General features: G+C 39.3%; 1 protein-coding gene across 2 annotated transcripts in view; it reads left to right on the forward strand.

Annotated features, from left to right (window-relative positions):
- LOC120795117 (A disintegrin and metalloproteinase with thrombospondin motifs 7) overlaps positions 1–25,919 on the forward strand; it is a 69,823-nt gene that overhangs the window by 24,585 nt on the left and 19,319 nt on the right. For both annotated transcript variants that reach the window (XM_040136677.1, XM_040136685.1), the window contains 11 exons: positions 1,040–1,183; positions 8,814–8,958; positions 14,507–14,599; positions 15,483–15,628; positions 16,832–17,001; positions 17,124–17,257; positions 19,174–19,294; positions 21,050–21,294; positions 22,290–22,431; positions 24,146–24,272; positions 25,434–25,647. In XM_040136677.1, coding sequence (XP_039992611.1) covers positions 1,040–1,183; positions 8,814–8,958; positions 14,507–14,599; positions 15,483–15,628; positions 16,832–17,001; positions 17,124–17,257; positions 19,174–19,294; positions 21,050–21,294; positions 22,290–22,431; positions 24,146–24,272; positions 25,434–25,647 — 1,681 coding nt within the window. The remainder of the gene's footprint in view (positions 1–1,039; positions 1,184–8,813; positions 8,959–14,506; positions 14,600–15,482; positions 15,629–16,831; positions 17,002–17,123; positions 17,258–19,173; positions 19,295–21,049; positions 21,295–22,289; positions 22,432–24,145; positions 24,273–25,433; positions 25,648–25,919) is intronic.

Here is a 25,919-nt window from a genome sequence, read left to right on the forward strand (position 1 = left end):
CTGAGATACAAATAAGACAGAAGTGATAATAAACAGTATATTACTCCAGCTTTCACTACTGTTTATGTGCAGAGCAGCCATCTTGAATTTTGAGGTTGTTGTTGGTGAGGTTCTTACAACTTTTCAAGTTGGAATTCCGACTTCATGGGGCATTCCAGTTGAGATTTACAACTGGGAACTTCGAAATTCCGACTTCCCAGTTCAAATAGAACACATCATTATCTTCTTCCTTGCTAAAATGCGGTGAAAAAATGCAACGTTTAGCTTCTATTTAATCAAATATTGAACCTTAAGAAACATTGTGCGTCATCATAAAATTATTATTAGCATAAGCTTAATTTTATATTATGGTTAAATTGTAACTTTTACCTTATTGATAAAGTTTTTTTGATACTCAAAAACATCCATAAGCAAAGAACCATTTTTTTTTTTCAAACAAAATTGCAAAAATATTTAAAAAATTGCCAAAGAAACATGTGACAACTGAATTTATATGATGAAACTAATTTTTTTTTTCAAATTCTCTCTTAAACAGTTTAAATAATGATGAAAAGCATTATTCACTGTGCTAGACAGAAGTTGAAGGGTTTTCACTTCACTTACTTTTTACCAGCATCTAGCAGCCATTAGCAGAAAAATGCCTCAGAAGGCCCCAGAATTAGCTTCTTAATTCTCCCTGCAGTTGTCATTCTGGTTGTTGAGCTTCCGCAGAACATGATGCATCCGTAAAGCCACCACAGCCTTTGAGGAAACAGATTTTACCCTTTTTTGTGTTTAAGAACAGTTTGTTTACCTTGCTTTCTTTTCACAGATTTTTTTTGTTGTTGTTGTTGTTGCAGTGACTTAGTGGCTCATTACTGCCTCACCCACTGCAAAATAGAAAAGTGTTAATTGTTGGCATCTGCGCATGTACAGTTCACCGGCAGACACATGTATTTGTTTGATGTGGCACATTGTTGCTTTACCCTGAAGTATGTGTTATGCTTTGTGCCCACTCACTTTAACTGCCCCCTCCGTGTCATGTGCTTCTGTGTCACAGCTTTGGGATTCAGCATGATGGCAACGGTAATGACTGTGAACCCATTGGGAAACGACCTTTCGTCATGTCTCCACAGCTCCTGTATGGCACCTCCCTGCCCAGGTGGTCACGCTGCAGTCGCCAGTATATCACCCGCTTTCTAGAGTGAGTGTCAAAAATGCTGTCTCACTACGCCGCTACCTGACGTATGCCTCTGAGTTTCTGTGTTCAAGTTCAAAGGTTTCACGCGCCCACCACTTTTTGAAGCATCCCGGTAGAGACCTCAAAAGCACAAACCTGTCGTCTCAGGTCACAGCGGACTTTGTTAGTAAAATGACTTGTCCTGCACATGCACAAGATGGAGATATGCCAGGGGTAATACCTGACAAAGTGTATTTTCCAAACTTGTAATTAATGACACTAGGCGTGCACCAATCTGACTTTTTTTTTTCCCCACCTGATACAGATCAGAGTATCTGCTGATGCCAAGCAAAGATCCAATACCAATGCTCTCTTTTTACCAACTTTGTGGAAATAATTGGGATCGATCATTTTATTTATGGATGTGCACTCTCCTATTTTTTGCATATTATGTGGAGTAGGATGTGCTTTCATTATGTTTGTTGAGTTTCCTATGAAACCTCTTGTCATGGACTTATGATGAAAATTAGCCTTTTAGCCTAAACCTGGCTCATTTACAGTTTTTTGTTTCTGTTGATCAGTATGCATTGTCCCGGTAAAATAAACTGATAAAAATAAAATAAATTCTTATGTAAGTGACATGGAGCTGTACATTACATCTGAACTATAAGTAGTGATGTATGTACAACAATCATTCTTTTTCGGCATGTGCGTAGCCTAGTTTAATTATTATTATCATTGTTGTAGCCGGTTCATGAGCCTGCATTGTTTTCATTAACCTCAGTTACATTTCAGCCATACCCTGACCTGAAGACAGACACAGCAACATGTTCAACTTGTCCAGTACATGTAACATACACAGTTCCTGCCGTAGGATTACTGGTGTTGTGTGCGAATACCATCCCTTACAAACAACACTGAGCTGCTGTGAGCAACATTGTTTAGAGCTGCGGCAGCTTCACTTTTTTTGCTTTTTGAAAGTGGCTGAAAGTTTGTCATTTACAAGCTGTAACGTCAGTCTCATTTACCGAGACATTCGCCTTTATCAAGCTTTATTAGTCATGTAATAAAATATATTGTGTCCATGACTGGCCATGAATAAAAGTACTGCATTTGGTGATCAACCACAATTCAGAGCAGAATAGAGCAGCAGCCACATATGTTTTAACTCTTATTTTTTTGATGTTGTAGTAGCATGGTGTGTGTGCGTGTGTGTGTGTGTGTCTGGCTTCAACAGGCCATGTGTTGAATGTCTGAAACATTTCACTATAGTTGTCCCAGTTTCTCAGCTCCAAGCATCTGGAATTCATTTGGTGGGTGTTCAGCTACTTGACAGCATTGTAGCTTCTTAACTCCACAGGGGAAAAAAGGGGCCGCGGGCCGATATTTACAGCCGTGGGAGGTGGCAACACAAAGGCCACCGGTTTTGTGTGTTAGTGTATTTGTGTCTTTGCAATGGAAATTAGAAAGGAGACAGAGAGTGACGTCTCAGTGCTTAAAAGCACCATTATCTACACACTTATCTACATCTACAAAAGGAATTGGCCTGACAATATTATGTAGGACTATAATTGTCAAGTTCAGCATGTTAGCATGCTATTTTAGCATTGAGCTCAAAGTATTGTAGAGCTGTGGCTTAATGAAATATGGTGATTAGATTTTGAGGTATTTTGTCATGAACTGAAATGTTTGACGAGTGAAAAGATTTACTCGGTGGGGAAACTAGACAAGGGGGCAGAGATACCACCGTCATTAGAATTTTATGCCTTTTATGCCTGAAAATTTTATGCCTGTCCATTAAATATGCTGAGATATATCAGAATGGACAGACAGAGCTACTGACAGACGGTCCTGCTGAATAAGTATGTGATGATAAGTTTTACTGTATACCATAGTGAAAAACACTGATGGTAATACTATTCCCAAAAGTTTTTATTACCGTCATTCCTTAATTTGCGTTTAAAAAGTTGCACTTAACGTGCTTTTCAGAATGCGTTAGGTTTATTGAAATTCAAGAACAAATCTGGACATTCGGTAATAAGAAAGTTTGATTCATACCATGATAATATGACTGACTGTGATATTTTTGATTGGAATAATCGTACAGTGATCATTTGATACGGATACACCCCTTCTGCCAACTTTGCCCTCCCTAGAACGACACTGCTAGAGTGGCTTAAATAGAGGGTACTTGTATTCTTTTGATTGGTTGTCTCCTGTATGAATAAGTATCTCGCGATGAAGTTAACAGGCTATCACAGTGAGGAGCCTGGGCTGAATTCCTGTGGGGTACAATTTGGATCCTCCCGGAGCAGCTAGCGGGGCTGTAGACCCTTAGTCTTATTTCCTGATACAGGTATAAGTTTGTTGCTGCTAATCAGTCCACTGGAGTCACTTACTGAATGGATATTTTGACAAAATGGAAATGACTCTTAAAATCTGTTAACTGCTGACAGAACAGAGCAAACCGAGACACCGGGCTGTTTGATATCCAGAGTGACTCTCCTACGTTATGGTCGAAAGCATTTATAATGTTTAAACGAATAAAGAAGTCTAGCCCATTTTCAGTGACTGAGGCCAGATAAAACTTTGAAAGGAAAGGACATCATGAAATCATGATACCTTCCTCCCACCCACCCCTCTCCCGGCTGTTTTTGTCCTCTTTTTTCTCCCTCAGTATCCTGTCTTTTGACCTCTGCATCCATCTACCCACTCCAGACCCTCTAAATTTGCATAAATCGTTTTCTTTACATGCAACTTGACGGCTGATATTTGTCTTCCCATCTCATTCCCCTAAATGCCAGTATTTCCCCCCATTTTTCTTCTGTTTTATCTCTTCCACTGGCTGCAGAACAAGGCCTCTATTGTATACGGCTTTAGTTGTCCCGCAGGCCTCCACTGCTCGCGCAGCCTCAGAGGTTTGGTCTGTAGGTGTTAGGTCACACTGAGCTGTGTGGTTTAGATATTGTCACATAGATGGGCTACTCATAGACAGAGCCACTCTTTAGTCTCCAGAGGAGAATTCAATGGACAAAATATTTCACACATAACTTAGCGTATTTGATTACAGTTCATATGAAAGTGAATTAAGTTTAATTTTGAGATATATGGATTCAACAAAGAGGTAGTTAATTGGCATAAACATTTCCAGGAAGGCCGGCTTTGACAAAGGCTGCAGTAGAACCTAATTTGCCCTCTGAGCTGCTTTTCAGTCCAGAGTCACTCATGGAGAACATTTTAATTGCCACTGTTCGGTAGTCACGGTGAGGTCATCCTACAATACTTAGTTTGTCGTTAGACGCTAAACAATCAGCTTCCGTATCTTTAAACCTGATGTATCCATCTTTAGGTTAACTCAGTGGGGTAAATCATTTTTCTATAGACAGGACAGAAATTTACAAAATGTATGTTGGAGGTCAAAAGAGCAAAAAATATTGGCGTTAAAAAAAAAAAAAGTGTGAAAATGTAATGGCATTTATTGTATACTCTTGAGTGGCTTTGAGTAAATTTGAGCAAAATTTGTCATTGGCAAGTCTTGTGTTGTGATCAACATTTACAGATAGGTACATACGTAATTGGACAGTGACGAAATTTTTATTGTAATTTTGCCTCTGTACACCATCACAATGGATCTGTAATGAGGCCATCAAGATGTGATTGAAGTGGGGACTTGAAGTCTTAACTCAAGGGGTTTGACGAAAATAATGCATTGACCGTGTAAGAATTACAGCCATTTTTATACATAGTCCCTCATCTTCAGAGGCTCAAAAGTAATTGGAATAACCATCATAGCCAACATTTTGATACTTGGATGAAATCCTTTGCATTCAATGAGAGGCTTAATTCTGGAGCCCATGGACATCACTAAAATGCTGAGTTTCCTCCCTTGAGATGCTTTGCCAGGCCTTTACTGCAGCTGCCTTCAGGATGTCATTGAGTGCAAAGGATTTTCATTTTACTTATGTACCTCACTGCATAACATGTATTATTTATACAATACTTGCTCTTAGAGGTTTTCTAAGCACATTTTTATATTAGCAATGGATGAAATGCCTTTTTGTGATGTGAGAGGGGGTCGCTTGTGGTGACAAACCCACAAAGAATTATCACCCAGCTCTGCAGTTCCCCTCAGCTCTATGCAGAACGTTTTAGAATCTCTCAGGTCATGTTTTGGTTCACTCTCACCGCTCTCATCAGTGTTGTTTTCAGATGCAGCTGGCAGCTGTTTTCAATAAAGAGCTGTGATTAAACCCACTGAACGCTACATGTCCAGCAGCAAACAGCAGACAGACACACTTGGAAGACCAGCTGGTGAACATAGCGGAGCTGAACTTTGCAGCTAAGGAACCAGATATTTCCCTCAGGACTTAGTAACAAAAACTGGGCTTAAAGTAGAGTGAATATTAGCCAGTCAAAACACTGGTTTAACGAGGTCAATGAAAAATGAAATTGCTTTTAAACAAATCCATTTTCATAGGTAACTTCATTTAATCTGCATGTTTTAATTAGATGGATACTTTTAATGTACTTTTTATTGAACATGATTGCTTTTGCTGAAGATGTAAAACACCAAAGCAATATTACTGCCATTTATAAAATTGATGATGCTCATAGTTTGTCACACAATTTTTTTGGTTTTGTGTAGAGATGCAGTACCTACATGCAGCATAAAATCAAAACAACGGGCTATTATCTTGAAGATTTAAATCTCACCTTGCCCATGTCTTTAATGTTCAGTCAGGCATTAAAAAAAGGTGTGTACATATTCAGTATAGTGGATGAGAAAAGCTGCAGCAAAATACCTCAAGGCAAAGGTTACAGTCACTACAATCTTCATGCAAAAAATATCTGTGTGTTTGCCCTTAAGCTGAAAAAGACTATATTCCTACTAAGCTGTTTACATGGCTAATGAAAATGATTATTCCACTAATATTCCCGTTTACATGCACCTCCGCATACTCTGATTAACGTAAAACGCCTCTGTGACGGTGTTGCGATATATGCCCATATCCAAAAAACTGTTGATATCCAAGTCTTTTATAATGTCTAGAAATAGATGTGTTTCTCCTTCCGTTTAGAAATGTGGGCTTTTTTTTATTTTGGCCATGCATCTCTACCCCAAGCCTTGCTAACTGTTGTCTAGTTGATCGGTGTATGAGACGCACATTCCGAATGCGCTGTATACATTTCCCAAAGAATGCTCCTAAAACCCGAATGATATCGGCATATCCCACATGTCTTAATCGCAAGAAGCTAAATGAGGAAAAAGGCCAAATTCGGAATATCCAAACTGAATATGCTATTTACATAACTCGTATCAAATTCTGAATATTGTCATGTTATAAATAATATGGAATATTGGTGTGCATGTAAATGTACTGAGTGTTGCAAGCAGCATTTTGCTCAGAGTGCATGTAAGTGTCAAATCTGCACTGTCTGATCTACAGAATTTAAGCACGGCTGACTCAAAATCATATTGACTCTACGATGTCTGACAAATTGTCCTGCATTTGCCGTAGCACGGAAATGATGTCTTACTCTCAGTGACAAACAGGGAACTTATTCTAGAGCACTGTGTTACTTCAGCACAGTTCATTTCGTGTACATATTTCCGCCCCACTTGCTGTGTCTGAGAATCCGTCTTCATCTCTAACAGTGCAATGAAAGCTAAATAATGTGTGTGTCAATCCGAATAAGAGCATTTGCCAAATGACATGCGTTTGAGATGAAAGCATGAGTAAGAAGGCGAAATTACTCGACATTGCAGCATTCTTTCTGAAGATGATTCTTGTCATCAGTTTCGATCACAATTCTGTGCTACGCTGGAGGAAGTCTGTCATTATATTCCCCCCCACAGCTGACAAGTCTGTTAATACAACACTGTGAGTCAGTATGATAAAGCATATTCAGAATACAGCCTTTGCATTGGTAATCAGATAATTGAAGACACGCAGACTTAATTTCTTTGTGTGCTGATTGGCAAGTTTTGGGAGAAGAAGGGGTCCTGAGAATTGCTTCCAAATAAACAATCCATGCACAGAATATATAACTGTGTTTGACTTTACATAAGGATTTTAAAGGAGTAATGGAACTGACCTGCGACGTAAACCGAACTGTCTCTCTTGGTATAAGGCATCAACTGAATAGTATCAAAACCCAGGTATCTGTTGGCTGCGGGGCTTTATCATCGTTTATCAATTATGGACTTCCCAGAGTTTTATTTGATTAGAGAACCTCCAACAAGCCCGTCAGTTCAATTTATGCCAGAACACTGTGCCAAATTACACGATTCCTGTCATGTTCAAATTTATGACCTGTAGTTATAGACCTGCCATTTAGAAAGCCAGTGGAATTTGTGAGGATGGTTTTCTTAGTTTCCTATTAGCTGGCCATTGTAGTGAAGGAGTCTTTCTTTGTTTAGTAAGTTTTTTGTAAAATAAAATCATTTTGGCTCATCAGAGTTTTCTTTCAAACAAAGTTTCTGTTTACATTCAAATTACTCGCCAAATTACATTGTGTATATCTGTAAGGTCTAACAAATGAGTAAAATACATTTTCTTCCTAATAAAACAATTCAAAAATAAGTTTTTGAAAACTTTAATAATCGATATGGATATAATCATGTTTACTTGCTAGATCTTGATCTCTTTATCTTCCCCACTTAAAGACCCATCATTTTTCCTTAGCCTTTCAATAGTCACCGTGAAGGCATGACTGGCCACACTCTTTTGATTATTTTCACTTGTTCTCTGTGCAATGCTGTTGTGTTTTTGTGATTTTATCCAGATATTCTATTCATTTATTCGTTTACTTATATCCTCTTAATTAAGTCTGTAATCATCAATCAAATAACCTCATCTCTCTATTAAGCATTTTGTTCAGCATGTGTAGTTATTAAATGTACTCTGTAAATAACTTTTCCTGACCTGACATTGATGCCTGCTACCTGTCGGTAAGTGGGATAGTGCAAAACCATTGGCAGAAATGTGTATTGCATTGCCCATGCGCTTGAACGTGTGCATACCCGCACGCAGTGTTGTGCAAACAAAACAGGGACTCCACACCACTGCTGGTGGTCAAAAACTCCACCTTTAAGCTCATCACCTCTTCTGTATTTTTGTTTTAAGATTTCAGTTGACTTTTACACATTGTTTGCTAGTGAATATGCAGTATTGCAGCTAGACTTAAGGATATTTAACGCAAGGATTACTGCGCTAATTTGATGTTAAAATGGCAGTTTACAAGATTCTTATGTGCTGGTCCACTGCAGTTCCCTGAGATCATTTTGTTGTCATACAGCAAGGCAACATGGTCAGTGCTTCTTGGATTTCCTGTTGATGAAGATTCTTGTTGCATTCATTTCTGCTATTTACTCCGAGGAAACCTTGTTCTGTCTGCGAGAAAGTTCAAGTGCATTACATTTGGGATAATGGATAACTCCTGGGAAAGACCTCCCCATCTCTACGTGATCAGAATAATTGATGTAGTCTTCTTAAAAACTTTCATGGTTGAAACAAAGAGAGTAGAAAAATCTTTTTATTTTGTAGAAAATACTGCAGACACCTCTATAACCCGTGCTCACCAAATTGTAGTTTGTTTGTTTGTTTGTTTGTTTGTTTTAAAACTATCCACCCCCTCCTTCCCCTCCTCACAGTCGCGGCTGGGGCTGGTGCCTTGATGATGCCCCGGTAAAGGATAAGCTGTCTCTGAACTCAGTGCTTCCTGGGGTTCTGTACAGCGCTGCCCATCAGTGTCGGCTGCAGTATGGATCTGGCTCCCAGCTCTGTGATGACATGGACGTAAGACTCTCACACCAAAATAAATACATACTAAACCATGTATGGAAAGAATGCAGGTCTCCTGTATTCTCCTCTTCTCCACTGTTCACTTTTGTCCTCATTTACTATTTTCTGTTGTGTCCTGTCTTACTTTGCGGCCTTTTTCTCTCTGCTACAACTTCTGTCTGCTTTTGATTTGACCTGAGTAAACCTTCTCCCTCTTAAAGCTGTATAACAGCACGTTTTCTTTTTATCCCTACAACCTCCTTTACTGTTCCCTGATCCCGTACTGGTTCAAACTTTGCCCTCTAATGCTGGAATACAGGTCGTACAACAATGAACTATATACTGTATACGTATTAATACCCCTTCAGTTTTTGCACACTTTATTGTGATGTAGATTTTATTTTAAATGGATGGATAAAGTTTCCAATTTTGCCCATCAGTCTAAACCCAATAACCTATAATGACAAATCAAAACATGTTTTTAGACATTTTTGCCAATTAATTAAAAATCAAAAACTGATATCTCTTATTTACAAAAGTATTCAGACCCCTTTGCTGTGGCCCTCCAAATTGTGGTCAGGTGCATCCTGTTTGCTTTAAATATTCTTGAGAATTGTCTAGAACTCCAAACACGATGTGTGTCGAACACATGGCACTGCTCATCAACTGGCTAAGACCAGCCCTACGGTGAAGCATGGTGGTGGCGGCATCATGACACGGGGTAGCTTGTCTCTGTGGGTCAATGAGTGTAGATTGATGGGCACAAATGTACATTTGACCCATTTACGGTTAAATCTACAACACAGTGAAGTGTGCAAAAATTCAAGGGGTCTGAACACTTTCTGGAGCCACTGTATATATAAATCATCACAAGAGTTCTGTCCGTTAGTGTCTGGTCTTGGACTGATGTTCAGTTCTAGGCCATTTTTTTGGTCATCAGTCAAGTGGTCATTATCAGCACTTGCACACACCGGCTTGACAGTGAATTGTGTCTCCAGTGTTCAGTCCCCTACAATAACGATCCCAGTGATTGTACTAAAGGTTTTAATTCCAGACTGGGACCAGCAGATCCTTTTCTTTTCTTTTTTTTTCTCCCCAGTGTCATTTAATAGTAACTGCTTGTCACTCCTTACTAATGTATGTCATCTTATAATTACTTACCAGTTGTAGAGCTGACATTAGTGCACTCTATGCTATTCTGCCTCTAGCAATTCACAAGACTGTTGATTCAGATGATACCTTAACCGCTGAGTGGGACCATTTTTAAATCTTAGATCTTTGAAGGGGCAAGTCTATCAACGATGATAGCATTTCACAGTCTCACCATTGAGACTGCTGCTCATGCTCTCTGCATTCATCAGTCCGAGAATCATGACATGAGCGGAAATTGTGTGGATGCTAGTGACTGCATGGGTCACGCAAGGCATGAGGCAATTACACCGAGTGGTTTGAGATTCTGGAAAGATTAACAAGCAGATGATTAACGAGGCTTGAATCAGTCTGAGTATTGAAGCTCACTACTGTAGAATCTTGTAGACTTAACATCTTTTGAAGTATTGAATCGATGCAGATGTTTTTTTTGACATAGGATTTGACTGAGACTGACTCCTGTAGGGGAGACTTTTCTGTGCTATATGTGTCTGAGCACATAGATTCCACATTCGGTCCTCTATTTAATTAAATCCTCTCTGCCTTGAAAGCTTTGCGCCATTAAAGGTTTGTAAGAATGCTGTGTGTTATGGCTTGGAGCATATAAAAATAACTTATATACAGTAAATCAGGCCATAGCAACAGGAGTGGCACAAGATTAGACAGACGGAGACCACACACATACATTTTTCCACCAGCCATGTAATTTTTCAAAGTAACAACATAGTGTCTAAAAATACAATTTGTTACCACATGTCTAGGATTTTTAAGCATCCCCAGGAAAGAAAAGCAACTGTGCGATGCTACAGATTTGTACCACCGTCAGCCTGCTGTTTTGAAAAACCACAGATTCAAGCAAATCTGGTCAGGTCACAAATTCCCACTCACGTGGTTTGGAAGAGTTTCTTTTTCATTTGGCACGATTATAAACTGCCTCAGGTTTAAGGCACCCGGTGTTTTCTTGTAAATAAACATAAGTTATGTTAACATTCAGTGTTTCTCACCAAAGCGTATGATACGTGTTCTTGAGGCCTAACCGGCATGCTGAGGACCTTTCCTTCCTCGTAAAATATTTGGAGAGATATTTTTAAAACTAGTTTAAAATCCTCATTGTTTACATCACGTAGCCGACTTCCTCCTTTGTGAAACAGAGGGACGTTAAATAGTCAATTGACAGACGTGCCCTTCTTTTACTCGACTTCAGTCTCATTTGCGGTTTGCTGGAAGTGCATACACAGTAAATGTGAGTCATCATGTGCCTACTAGCAGAGCACGAGATAACAGATAAGATGGGGACCTGTTCGTCAAAACATTGTCTCTCTCACTTCATTCTAAAGCCATACGTTCATTCAACATATTATTGATCTGCAAAGGAACATCAGTCTTGCCTGTAGAATGTCGCTTTCCATCTATTTTTATAATCTCATTTGTTTTTTTTAAGTTTAAATCGAAGATTAATTAAAAAAAAAAAATACAAAATGGATAAAAACTTGACTTCAACATCACAAAAGGAATTTAAAATGACCTCCATGATCCGCTTATATCAGTAATAACAGCTTATATATACCGGTGTTTCACCGTAAAAGTGCGCAGGAAAGGGGGATTCAAAAGACCCAAAATAGCATATATACGGTATTTGCAAAGGAAAAGTGGATAGCCACTAGATTGTTGGGTCTCTGTAAATATAACCATTAGGAGTACTGTCCAGACCTGCTCTACATGAAAAGTGCCCTGAGATAACCTCTGTTATGATTTGGTGCTATATAAATAAAATTGAATTGAATTGAATTGCACGCGAAAGAAACACCTTTGCCCTTAAAGCACGTTTTATTTGTTTGCTCACTGAACAAATAAAAAATGTTTCCTTTTGCATTCAATTGGATTCCACTTTTCCTTTGTTGCAAAAACTCTGCCTCGTTCATTCTATTGAGAGTTTATAATTTCTTGACATTTTCAACTAAGGGATAGGGGTGGACATCCATCCCAAAAAATGTCAGACATTTTAATCTCAAAGACACTGTGAGAGATTTAGTCTATAGGTGTGCCTGGTCAGTAGTTACTAGTTGTTTCATATATTAGCTTATGAAACTCTGTTGCCACAGCTGCAGAGGTCAGTGGTCTTTATCCTTAGTTGTGTGAACTACCTGCCATTCAAAACTCCCAATTAGAGCCTTACTTATTCATTGTAAAACATGAACTATTAATCTATATCTGTATCTCTAATAAACAGATACACTGCAGCATTAAAGTAACTTGAGACCCTTCAAACTGACCTTTTCTAATCTTTTGAAGGTATTATGCTACCCAGCAAATAATGCATTGTTTTTGGATACTAAGCAAAAAGTAAAACAAGTGTTTCTCTGTCCGGGCAGCGCATACTTGTTTACTGTCAAAAGTCGAAGACTACAGTTGTGGATTCTGACCCTCTATCCACCTGCTGATCTCGTGCTAGGTTTCACATAAAGCTCTAAACATGAGGTTACACTGACAATAGCTTGGTGGTTTGGCCTTCTGGATGTAGGCACTGGGGAAGGCTGCAGTTCAACAAAACTGGAGAGACAAAGTCAGGGGCAGATCTGATTGTTTTGTGTCCTTGGCTGAAGGCATTACATAGATTGCTCAATATATGGGTTGGTTTGGGATTTGGGAGGGTTTCTCTATTGGTTTGTTTATTTTCTCATGAGATGCAGCCTTTCCACTTCTTTTGGAAGTTTATTTCTGCATTGAAAATCAGTACTGTATGTCTCCCCCATTGTTTATCTTCGTGTTAGCAGTGGCATATTAATTGGAAAAGCAGCTAAATATTGCTCACAGATCACTGTTATTTGGTGAATTTGAAAGTGGAAATGCTGAAGTCATTTGCATTGTATGACAATTTTGGCCGGAATGCAAAAATGTTCTCCACACATTGATCACAAATGTCAAGCAACAGCAGCGAGAATGGGGCCCAGACTATTAAACCAATCAGCCAGGAACTCCTGGATAAACAGTACATTTGACTTTTACGTGTTATCAGTCTTGACGCACGCAATTTTTACCACTGCAGGAAATAAACATCTCTTTATTGGTCTTTTGAATCATTATTGTCGCAATTACAGATCAGTCTGTTGTCTGTTAAAGGTTCTTTCAAATTTTCAGCGCGCTGATATTACTTTGTACAGTTGCCCTGAGAGCTCACTGCACCGCAGCTAAACCAAACAGATCCAGATGCTGCGTTTGTTTATGCTGCGAATTTATTTGTGAAATTGCTAAATGTGTTTCTCAGGCACTATGAGTCACGGTGCATCGAGCTGTCATCGCCACCATAGCTTTTGCGTAAAGGATAAAAACCGCAGTCAGTATGTGCTGTATGAATTCGTGGACAGGTTTTCAAAAGTCGTTCAAGAGGTTGTTAAATGCACGAGCTTGAACGTGAGAGGAGAGTGCAGGGATGGCATGGGATGTACATTTCAATCAGAAAGTATTAGGAAAGCGATTGATTATTTACTTTTTCCCCTGGAGCAAGACGAGGAGAGCCAGGAGATATTTGGCTTAGCAAATGACTGGGGGTTTACGTGGTAGTTCGTGGCCGGGCTCTGGCCAAGACAACAATCCGTCACATACCTGCCCGTAAGACGGCAGCATGTCGCTTTTACACTTTGGTTTTCATACAGATCAAAAAATCAAGATATGAGGTGTTAATTGGTGAAGTGTAGAGGTGCTGGTAGGCAGATTTTGTTTTTACCCTCAGACAGTGACTCAGGCTCAAATTTCTCAAAATTTTGAACTGCTTATTTAAAGTGCAGCTTTTGAATTTTGAGGGGTTTTTTCAGTGCACGTTTTACACGTACAGAAATGTCTTTGAAAATCAGCACTGTTGTACCGTAGAGCAGGATGGTGATGAAGGATTAGAATTCAGTATATACCGCCAGGGTAGTCATCTGAGATCATTCATACAGTGATGGTTTTCTAAGAGGTGCTGTGGGGTATGTTTCATCAATATTAATGACATCTTTTTTTCTTCTTGATCTCCAGTGGAACTAATGAATCCAGATAATTTAGTCAGATAAGCACTGTGCGTCAACCTGTGCGGGGGAAAAAGCCTGTGTTGACAGAGGAGAAAAAGGAGAAAATATAGTATTTTTTATTTATAACGCAAAATGTAAAAAAACAAAAACAAAAAAACAAAGTAATCTTTCAGTTACACAGTAGATCACTCAATATGTTTTGATTTAATTTAAGGTTCAAATGCAGAACTTAAGCCCATTTACTGTATATTTGGGTGGGAAAAAGGCATTGGACGTTTTCATACAATATTTCTGCTTGTGTGCCTAGAAAACCTTGTGAAAATAAATGACTGAACAGTAAACAGCAACATGATTGAAAGGCAAACAGGTTGTGGAAGTGAGACATTAATCTCTCTTTGCTCCCCTAGAATGTGTGTAGCACTTTGTGGTGCACTGTGGGAACCACCTGCCACTCAAAGCTGGATGGGGCCGTGGATGGGACCAGCTGTGGCGAGGACAAGGTACGTCTCCCGTGTCATGACCATGAAAGAAACGGGACGTGGGGAGTGTGCTGAGAATGCCGACTTTGTTGTTGACAACTGTCAGTGTTTGATGACTAAAGGGAAGGAATTCAGCTCATGGGAGTCTTTCTCGTTTGCAGTATTTACTTTTAGAAATTTCACAGGACACAATATGTGGACAAATGGCTGGTAAAAGACCTTTGGAACATCAGCAGATTATGACTCTGCCCACACATTCATGCCGCAAGGCATCATTTACCTCACGGCAGAATGAAATGAGTGACCACTGTAACGCCACGGACCACTATGAAACACATTTGATTTAAGTAATGTTGCTTTAAACTTTTTTTTTTTCTGGCAAATCAATTACTTTACAGTTTTAATAATAATAATAATAATAATAATAATATTAATAATAATAATTAAGTAATAGCACTTAGTTAATGTTTTATTTCATTAAAGTGTATTCATGAGTTTTATGATGTTAACAGAGGTAGACTGCTGAGGTGAAGTCGGCTGCCTCTACTTCGCAACAATGTCGGAAAACCTTAGTTTAAGAAATTACTCGGCAGCACTATGTGCAGAGGAAAAAGTAAAATAAGAAAAAGTAAGACAATGAAATGGACCTGATAAAACGTAAACAGTGACTTCTCAGCTCTCATTGAAAGTGCAAAGAAAAAATATATCTATATCTGTATTTTTGGAGTGATGTAGTGTATCAGAATGCACAGAGTGCAGACCCTTACTGTATTACTGTCCGTATTTCTGACAAAATGGTATGGGCAACGGCTACAAAGGACAACAACACGTTCCTTTCCTCTTCATCTTCTTGTAAGAACAAGAAGATGAAGCTTTGATGTTTTTCTTGTTTTCTTTTTACCAGTGGTGTTTCGGTGGGGAGTGTGTAGAATTTGGATTTCAACCCGAGAGTGTCAGTGGCGGCTGGGGATTGTGGAGCGAGTGGTTGGCCTGTTCGAGGACATGTGGTGCTGGTGTCCAGAGTGCCCAGAGAGACTGTGATAACCCAGTGTAAGTTTCTCAGCCATAAATACTTTAAAAAACGGCGACAAGTTTTCTTCTTTTTAGCTCTTGTTATTTATCAAAAGCTGAGCTAATAAGATGAGCACATAGTATTATTATTAACCCTGATATCTGAACTTTACCTTCTCTGAAGAAAGAAGAAAAACATAACACTATCAGTTATGTATTAAAGTTTCATCCTTTAATAGCTGATAAACATAACATAGTCATGAGTAAAATAAAATACTGTTTGACTGTACTCAGAAGATCATTTTTCCGTCTGTAGTGTGCCATGCAGTCTCTTTGTAGGAGCATGGACATGAACACACGATACCTAATCAGGTGTTTATGATTGATGTCTTGATAATGAAAGGAGCATCAGGAAGTAACTTAATTTACACGTCTTCGTCCTCCACCAGCCTGTTGGGGAGAGTCAGAAGAAGCTCCTCTGCAATCTACAGAGTAGAGCCCAAACAATACAACCAAACAGATATCACGGCGTTTACAGTATGCTTGTCAAAAAAAATGCACTAAATTGCAGCAATTTTTTCATTGGCTGCCTTTTTATTTTTCTATTTTTTAGTGTGTATTTGACATTCAGTTTTCTTAGTTTAGCCAAAATGTTTGTTTATGCTATGTATTTATATAAAAAGGGGGGAAAAAAAGGCCCTTTATCCGGCTCTACTACAGATCAGTTCTTTCTGGACAGAAGAGCTTTCCCTCTTATTTTTAGACTTTTTTGTGCAAGATAATAATATTTGTCTTACTGGATTCGCTCAGAAATGATATCAGTAAGTCTTGAAAACATTTGAAACATTTGAGTAAGCTGTTGTATTTACAGATTTTTACCACTTAGGGAATAAAAATGTTACGCAGTAGTTTGGGAATAATTAGCTCGGCCTCAGCTGTGTCGGTTATATAATGCAGCTATTCGTAAGCTTCAGTATCACCCTGCAAGAAGTGAACAGGTGCTCAGAGTAATGATGGTACCTCATCAATACTCTGCTTTTTTAATGTCTGACTGTTTTAGCAAAACATTGCCTAGAGACCTAAACTAAACCAAGCTTTTCATGCTTATCAGTCTAAATGTTGGCCCACATACTGTGCATATCTAAAACGTCTTCTCTGTACTCCACCATTTCCCACCGTATCACAAAGTTTTGAACACAAGAGTGCGCAGCACTGAAATGACATCTTTTGACTGTCCTCCAGTCCTAAGCACAGAGGAAAGTATTGTCTGGGAGAAAGACGGAGGTACAAGATCTGTAACATCACACCGTGTCCTCATGAACTGCCCACCTTCAGAGACATCCAGTGTGGTCACTTTAACACGGTGCCCTACAAGGGCAAGTTCTACAAGTGGGAAGCCGTCATCAACACGGGTGAGCGGACTAAACGTGACTCGGGCCAACTTTAAAGGACACGTGTTCATCCTTATCATAACTTTGTCTCTTTTTTTTTTGTTTTTTTTCTTCCTGTCGGATCTCTCTTAAACCTCAATCAGTCAACCCTTGTGAACTGCATTGCCGTCCGCTGAACGAACATTTTTCTGAAAAGATGCGGGATGCTGTCACCGATGGGACACCGTGCTACGAAGGCAACAGAAGCCGAGATATGTGCATCAATGGAATCTGTAAGGTATCAGCACTGTACCTACTCTTCCACATATTCTCTGATAAATAATTGATGTGTTTTGTTGTCTCTTCTTTAGCTTTTCTCTCTCGATTTGAATGCTCCGTACTTGTGGCCTTTTGATTGCACTGGTGCTTTCTTACTCATGCAGTATATTCAGTTGACCCCTCACCTCGTTTTCTCTGCAGGCGAGTGTTGCGCATTTGACAATCTGCATGATAATGAGTTTGCTGATAGAAAAATGTATCTCTCAAGATAAAAGCCTGCCCTCCCATCCACTGGGGCCAAAATGCCAGTCACTGATACAGACACTGTTTGGACACTGAGTGGACCGTAATCAAAGACCATGGGCTCTGATTTCATGACATTTTGTGACATTTTTGTGGGGCACTCACATGTTTTCTGCCTTATCTGCCTCATTTTGTGTTTTGGAGAGTTGCTGTAACACTAAAGACCGAATAAGTATTTTGTTTTTCACGTAAAAGTAAAAGTACACGTACAAAGAAACTGACTCAGAATAGAAAAAATAAACATTCTCTGTGTTTGACAGTTGATTGTCATTAAAAATACAGGCCTAAGAAAAATGTTTCAGAAAACAATAATAGTGTAGATTTAGTTGTTGTCTAGTTTTAATCCTGTCCATCATTTTGAGTATGTAGCATGTTACCATCCAATGTTTTGATTTAAGGTGTTGTGGGATGAACCTTTTGTCAGTGGTGGAACATAACTAACTACATTTATTTAAGTATTGTACTGAAGTACAGTTTAGTACAGCTTTTTGTACTTTACTTGATCATTTCCATTGTCTGCTACTTTTACACTTCTACTCGACTACATTTCAGATGCAGGTGTTGTACTTTTTAACCGCGCTACATTTAGTTGCTAACTTTAGTTACGAGCCACTCTGCAGATTCAGATTAATAACACAGAATATAATCAACAAATAAATTATGATGTACTATTATAGGTTTAGATACGACTACACAGATCCATGGTGTGAATTTCACAAGCTACCCAGCAGTACAGTATATAGTAATTGAAGTTGGCCTCAGCTTAACGCATCAATGTATTAGTGAATACAATTGAATCATATGATATACATTATTCTGAAATGGGCCATTCTGCATAATGAGTACTTTTTACTTAAGTATATTTTGATGCTAACACTTTTGTAAAGTAAACATTTTGAATGCATGACTTCTAGCGATAGCAGAGTATTTCTACCCTTTAGCACTGCTTCTTTTACGTACACGTAAGTAAAAGATCTGAGCAGCACAGAAGAATATTTACCTGCCATAACTGAGCAAGTCAAAGGTACATGAGGTCAGATGAGGCAGGGGGCTGCTCATCTGGCCTCATGTATCTTTTTGGGTAATTTACAAAGTGATACACGCGGGAGCAGAATGTGAATTATAGATTAGAAAATTCGGCTTTGAAGTGTATTCATGAGTTTTATGATGTTAACAGAGGTAGACTGCTGAGGTGAAGTCGGCTGCCTCTAATTCACAACAATGTCGGAAACCTTAGTTTAAAAAATTACTCGGCAGCACTATGTGCAGAGGAAAAAGTAAAATAACACAAAGTAAGACAATGAAATGGACCTGATAAAACGTAAACAGTGACTTCTCAGCTCTCATTGAAAGTGCAGAGAAAAAATATATTTGTCGTGATATTTGGAGATGTGTAGTGTATCAGAATGCACAGAGTGCAGACCCTTACTGTATTACTGTCCGTATTTCTGACAAAATGGTATGGGCAACGGCTACAAAGGACAACAACACATTAGTTAAACAGTAAAGGAATATTCAGTTCCCAAATCCAAGCACACTATCTGTTGTCTAATTTTGCCTTTGTTGTCTCATCACTATAAGGTTTACTCTAGATGTTGCATTGTGGATTATTTTGTTGCGTGTGCGTTACAGAATATGGGCTGTGACTATGTGATTGACTCCAGTGCTGTGGAGGATCGCTGTGGGGTGTGTCATGGTAATGGGTCTACCTGTACAACTGTGAAGAGAACGTTTGAGGAGAGCGAAGGACTTGGTACGTTTCTTCATTTTGGTATTTTGACATGTTACAGTAGGAAAAGCACAGGTGCGAATAATGGCTGAATTCCATTTAGCTGTTTCTGTTTCAGGGTCCTGGGGTGCTTTCCATTTGGCTAGCGTGGCTCCTCGCTTCCCCTCACTGATGTCTCTTCCTCGCATCTCGACTCTTCCCAACAAGGATGCGAGAGAGAGACACAAGAGCAGAGGAACTGTATTTAACAACCGGTATATCCCTGCACACTCCAGCGTCGTTTTAAGGGGGACCGTAATGAGTCACCATGCACAGCGGCTCAACCGTCTAATGTGTGGAATGACTTTACAGTTTAAAAGAAAAAACGTCCGGAAGGAGCATCACAGAATGGGACTGATCGAAATAACATAAATAATCAAAATTTGGGTAACGCTTTAAGTCCCCCTATTTAGCATTCATAAGCAGTAAACAAACATTTAATATATAGACACTATAATGCAGTTGTATGCAGCTATAAAGACGTTTTCAAGTGTTCGTTGAAGTGCAGTATTTGTCAGCAACTATAACCTCTCCCATGAAGACATATTTTATATTATTACAACTACAGTGTTTTCCTATATTGTCATTTATTATGTGTTTATACACCAGCCTCCACTTATGGGTGACTATACAAGGAGATATATTTCTTGACAGATACGTTAATAAATGCTTACATCTGCTTCCAACTACATTAGTCTATTATAAACCATTTATTTAATGTTTATATTATAAAGTGCTTATAAATGCTAAATAGTAGGGCATATATTCTGAATAAAATCTACAGCCTAATTAAATGGTGAAAGACCACAGGTACACTAAGTGTGAAGCCCTTCTCAGCCTCAGGTTAATATTATATGACTGGCCGTGACTGTGCGACTGTATTGGACTGTAGCTGTATATTTTTCCTGGATGAGCCAAGATTCACTTGTATTGGAAATAAGAAAAGAGGAAGAAAAGAGGAGTCTTTTGGCCGATGAAGAAACAAAGAAAGTTGCAACAGTGTTTTCGTTATTCAGATTTTACATAAACACGAATAACATAGGAGCCATTATTAGCAGCGTCATTCCTGTTCCCACAGGAAGCTTGTATAATCTACAGAATTACAAATCACACAATATCATTCACAATAGCCACCCGCTCTGTTTACACACCCATTGGATCAGCTGACCAATCACAAAAAAGTGAGGGAGGGAGGGAGCATAATTAGCAGGAAAGCACCCCTGTTACTGTGCACGTGGGCTCGCTGTCACTTTGTCAGGGTTTACTGGGACCCTTGAGTAGAACAGAGCCGTCGTCAATGTTATCATTAACACATCGTTAAAAAAAATGTCTCCTGTGAAAAAAGGACCATACCCTGTAAAATAAGGGTTTTGTTTTTTTTTACAGTTATAAAGTTCTTGAATGAAGGAAGTACAGTATGTTGTTAAATTGGAACTGCTGACTAAAATCACTGTTTACACGATTAGGAAAAAACAGCGGAAGATTTCCAAGTGTAGATTCCAGTTACCTCGCTGTTACGTAACCGAAACCATCTGTTAAAGTGACCGCAAAATAAATTCGGAAACATGGGTGACAATTTAAAGAAAAACCTCACTCCTTTTTCCCTTTGGTAAATGGCCATAAGTCTAAAGCACTCCAAGGTGGCATATTTCTCCTCTGTCTTCTCCACTATTTGTTAACTGCATATCAGGATACCTTGTGTTTCAATTTCACTACCATAAAAAAATATAATCCTCCCAGGCTATGTAGATATTGGACTGATCCCAGAGGGAGCCCGTGAAATCCGGATTGAGGAGGTGGCTGAAGCTGGGAATTTCTTGGCGCTACGAAGTGACAACCCCAACAAGTATTTTCTGAATGGTGGCTGGACGATCCAGTGGAATGGAGAGTACAAGGCAGCTGGGACAGTATTCACCTATGTGAGGACAGGCCATCTTGAAAACCTGACGTCTCCTGGGCCAACCATGGAACCACTTTGGATTCAGGTAGGATTAACAGCTCCACTTAATGTTTTGACTGTATCTTGTCCCTTTGGGATGCCATTCAATGCCGAAACTTCTTGACCTGTCAGAAAGGTATCAAGGCGAGTTTTCTGTCAACAGAACACCATGAAATCAAATGCGGTGGCAACACAGAGCCAAGACAAGAACCTAAGTATTCAGTAAATAAACATCAAGTAACTCACAGTGACAAGTGTTACATTTAAGGTGGAAAAGAAATGGCTAAAAAACAACAAAACAGAACCTTTGTAATTTTGATGTATAACGTGCTACTAGAGGAAACTCTTCTTGGTTGTTTCCCTTGACCAAGTAAGCACACAGCAAGACCGCTTGAACTTCTCCATGAACGTAGGAACTGGTTTAGGATGTTTACTTGCATTGCGATCCCACAAACGTAGTTCTGGTTTTGTTTCCTGGACCCACAAGGCCCTTCTCCCGAGGTAGTATATTTCTGATGTCCCAGGGTCTATCAGGGTGGGGTTTGCAGTGCTGAACATTGCTAACTTAGTGTAAGCAAGCACAAGTAGCAACTATTATTAACACTGGACTTGGGATGGACATGTCTTTCGATGTTACTGACATTGAAAACATCAAGATTAAAAAAAGAGCCAGTTAAATGGGGCTGCTGAGAGTTAGCAAGAGTTATAAAACTTGTCTTTGTTTCCTGTAGTTTCAGTGCAGTTCTGCACTAAAGCAGAAAAATAACCAGACAATACTTGTCACTATTTTGGAAACGTTACCTTTCTACCTGTGTATGTGACCTTCCCAATCCTTTCAAGAATCGCATGACTCTGTAATTGTCCTGTTGTATTTAAAAATGCTGTCTAGATAAAGCTGTCCCTTGAGATGGGAACCCAAACCGGTAGTATGCAAAAGATATTTTTATTTTGAGATTTAGTTCCTTATTCTTGGGAATATTTTGTCTGGTACTTTTCTGTACGTTTTGCGGATTTCGGTAGATATTGTCTTGTGTGTTACAGCTTCTCTTTCAGGAGACCAATCCAGGGGTGCGGTACGAATACACAATTAGTCGAAATGTCCCACAGGACAGCGACACACCCGTGTCAGTTTTCTTCTGGAAATATGGTTCATGGACTGAATGCAGTGTTACCTGTGGAACAGGTGAGAGGTTTTGCCATAAATAATTTAGTAGGTACTGTCGACAAAATCTTTCACTCCTAGTTTTGAATGCACATCCTAGAGTCCTCAGAAACAGACTTAAAGACCCCAAAGTTTATCTCGTCTGAAACACAAACACAAGCAGTCTTATGAAATATAGGCACTACGTTTTTCCTGGCATTGAAATTCATTTCGCTTTACTTGGTATTCTTGTGCTGTGTGCAGTGCAAAAGGTGGGACGAGAGGTGCATCAACATAGGAGTTTCATCAAAATGAGGATAAAATGTTTTGCTGAAAGTTAACACCTGAGGACTGGTTGTGATCTCCGTGCTACGCAGTGTCAGGAAGCGCAACATAAATGTGTGATGGAAATTCACAGAAAGTTTCATAATTATGCTACATAATACTGTCATACATTCCCCAACAGTAGGATAATACTTGACCTACAACTATTCCAAAAAGTATCTTTAAGTGGTACATATCTTTTTATGTTTTTTCTATTAAAAAAAAAAACTTTGTCGTTAGGTTACATTGAAGAGTTAATTAATTTGTATGTATGGGTAAATAAAGAGGAAAGAAAAAAGAAACACCCACACACACACGTCTCTTTATCCCTTCACATACATTCACTGACCCCCTCTTGATCTATCTTTCTATAAAATCTCGACATTCATTAGGATAATTTTGAGTCTGAAGATAAAAGCATTTTCAAAAGTCCACAGAGCATATTTTGTTTGCACAAACTATAAATCCCTATACAGAAACACAGGCCTGTATTTTTCAAGTTAACACTCCTTCGGCAGTCCTTCTGTGTGGTGTTTTGTTCTCTCTAATCTTCTGCAAGAGCTGGTTTGACCTGGGTGATGGACTTTGAAGATCTATTGTGGGCTTTACAGTGTGACTGAAAGGACAACAAAGATACTGTTGGCTTGTTCTGATGGATGAATATAAGATTTGAAAGCATGTCCCATGTGGCTGAACATGTAATCAACGTGGCTTTGAGCGTTTTCCTGCATTTTTTTTTTTTTTTGGTCTTTCTGCCTCCACCTGGCTTTCAATCTAACATAGCTGTCGGGTCCTTTAAGAGATGTGTGTGTGAAAGTGTAAATTAGCTATCAGACATGCATTGTGACCCTCAGCAGGTCCAGAGCAGAGGGCACGGAGAGGTGAGAGGCATCTCCTGCTCTGTTGGGTTGGAAATCCCCTCGGGAGGGCAATAGTAATGATGGAGGGAGGTATTCCAGGAGGAGATAAATCTGCCACAGCCTCAGGAGACGAGTCCTTTTATGTACTGCTTTGTGCAATGCAGTCTAAAACCTGGATGTGACATTCTCAATGTCATTCATGGAAGTGTATTTCTGTCCAAGTAGTCTCATTTTAGTAGGGATTTTTTTTTAGAATATGCTGAATAAGGAGGGAAAATGTGGATAAAATGGATGACTTTGTTTTTTTTATAATGGCATTGTTGTTTTTAATTATGTCTAAAAGCCTTTAAACATGTGGTGGGAACTGGTAATGTGCACATGTTTTCAGTGTGCAAATCGAAACCATCCAGCTACTTTCGTATTTATCTTTCACTAGTGTTTGGTGTTGGATCCCAGTTTTATCATGTCGGAATGTGTTGCTGTGTATTCAGTGCTGTTATTTCTCTTTAATTCTTAATCACCTCCTAGTGGCGTACTAGTGTCACAAAAGCTTTTTCTCACCGGTATTCCAGGCGTTCAGAGGCAGATTGTTCACTGCGTGGAAAAGGCAACTGGGATCGTGGAGGAGCACTTCTGTGACCCCTTAACCCGACCTGACGATAACCAAACCAGCTGTAACAAGGATCCATGTCCAGCCATGTGAGTTGACATTATGGATTTACACCTTTGCATGCGAGGCCGGGTTCCATTCTGCTGCTTTTGTCATATCTTAAGATGCCTACAGCTATCAAAATGTAAACGTTTAATCGTCAAAAGTGGTTTAATCTTGCAGTTTTGGCTAAAAATTAAAAATCTTACAGCTGTACCTTTAACTATTTATAGAGGCATTGAGTGATCTGCCAGGTTTATCAGCCTCTGTCAGCAAGGGAAATTGCAACAATAATAAAAGGTTTATTTATGTTGTGCTTTCAGCTTCTCAAAACTGTTTACTTCCCTGAGTCATGTCTTGATATCTGTGGTGATATTTTTTTAACCTAATGTTGATGGAGATATTACTAGGGAACTTCAAGGAGGAGCTCTCAATGAGAAGAGGGACTCCATGGAGAATAAAACTCCTTTACTCGTATATAAACCAACACTCCTTGATTGTATTTTTTTTTTTTTTTCCCCGAAGTCTCTCAGAGTTGAGGACAAATTATGGTTATGGTGGAAACACCACCTCTTCGCTTCAGACTTGCTGGTTGGACTCCGCTGGCAGTTTGCTTCACTGAGACAGAACAACCACCACCCTTCAGATATTTTTTACTCCCATACCTTTTATTGCACCAAAGTGCAGCTAGTTAACTTGTGGTAGTATCACTAGTGAAACAGCTCAATCTTCTCTCAGAATTGGATTTTTTTTTTTTTTTTTTTGGCAAATGGATCAGCATCAGCTCCACTGCTACAGATGCTGCAGTTGCACCAAAATGCTCCAAGCTTGAGCCTTCGTCCACTATTTCTGTGGATGTTAACATTAATGGTGAAAGTACAAATACGCTTGTTGTTGAAAGGTCTTTGCATGATGTAGGGCATCAACATTAAACACTGACAAAAAATGTTTTTAAGAATGATCGATTCAATGAAAATAAAAACATTTTTATTTTCATTGTTGCTGGTGATCTGCCAAGCCCACACGGAATTCAAGTGTGCCTAGGCACACACAGGAACTCCCGGGCTATATCTTGTTTTCGATGGAAGATGACACATTCCTTACTGAACCTTTATAACACAGCCTTCTGAAGCTGTATGTGTGAGTCATCTACATTTGCACAGCTGTAATATACTGTCAAATCTTTGCATCTTTCATATCTCCGTGTTTAGATGGTGGGTTGGGGAGTGGCAGAAATGCACAGCCAGCTGCGGGAGCTCGGGCCTGGCTAAGAGGACGGTGCTCTGCATCCAGGCAGTAAGCGCGGAGGAGCAGAAAGCCCTGCAGCCCAGTGAATGTGAACACATACCCAAACCTGAGTCGCTATCCTCCTGCAACACAGACATCCCCTGCCCAGCAGACTGGATCACAGGCAGCTGGTCAAAGGTGAGTCTGGGTAGGAATATGAGGTTCTGGTTTGGTGGAGACTTTGCTGTTTCAAAAATGACATGAAAAAAGCAACTTATAGCCTCTTTCACAAAATGTCTTGTAAAAATATCTTTCTGTGAAATGTGCTGTTCAATTATTTAGCAAATGTACAGAAAGTAATTCGTGCTCTTATCTTCTAAAATTTTATCTTTTGAAATTTAACTTGGCGGACCCACATCCTTAATTTTTGGTACACATAAGATTCACTTGTTACCTATTTTTAGATTACT

The sequence above is a fragment of the Xiphias gladius genome, chromosome 1, assembly GCF_016859285.1.
Source record: "Xiphias gladius isolate SHS-SW01 ecotype Sanya breed wild chromosome 1, ASM1685928v1, whole genome shotgun sequence".
NCBI classification, from domain to species: Eukaryota; Metazoa; Chordata; class Actinopteri; order Istiophoriformes; family Xiphiidae; genus Xiphias; species Xiphias gladius.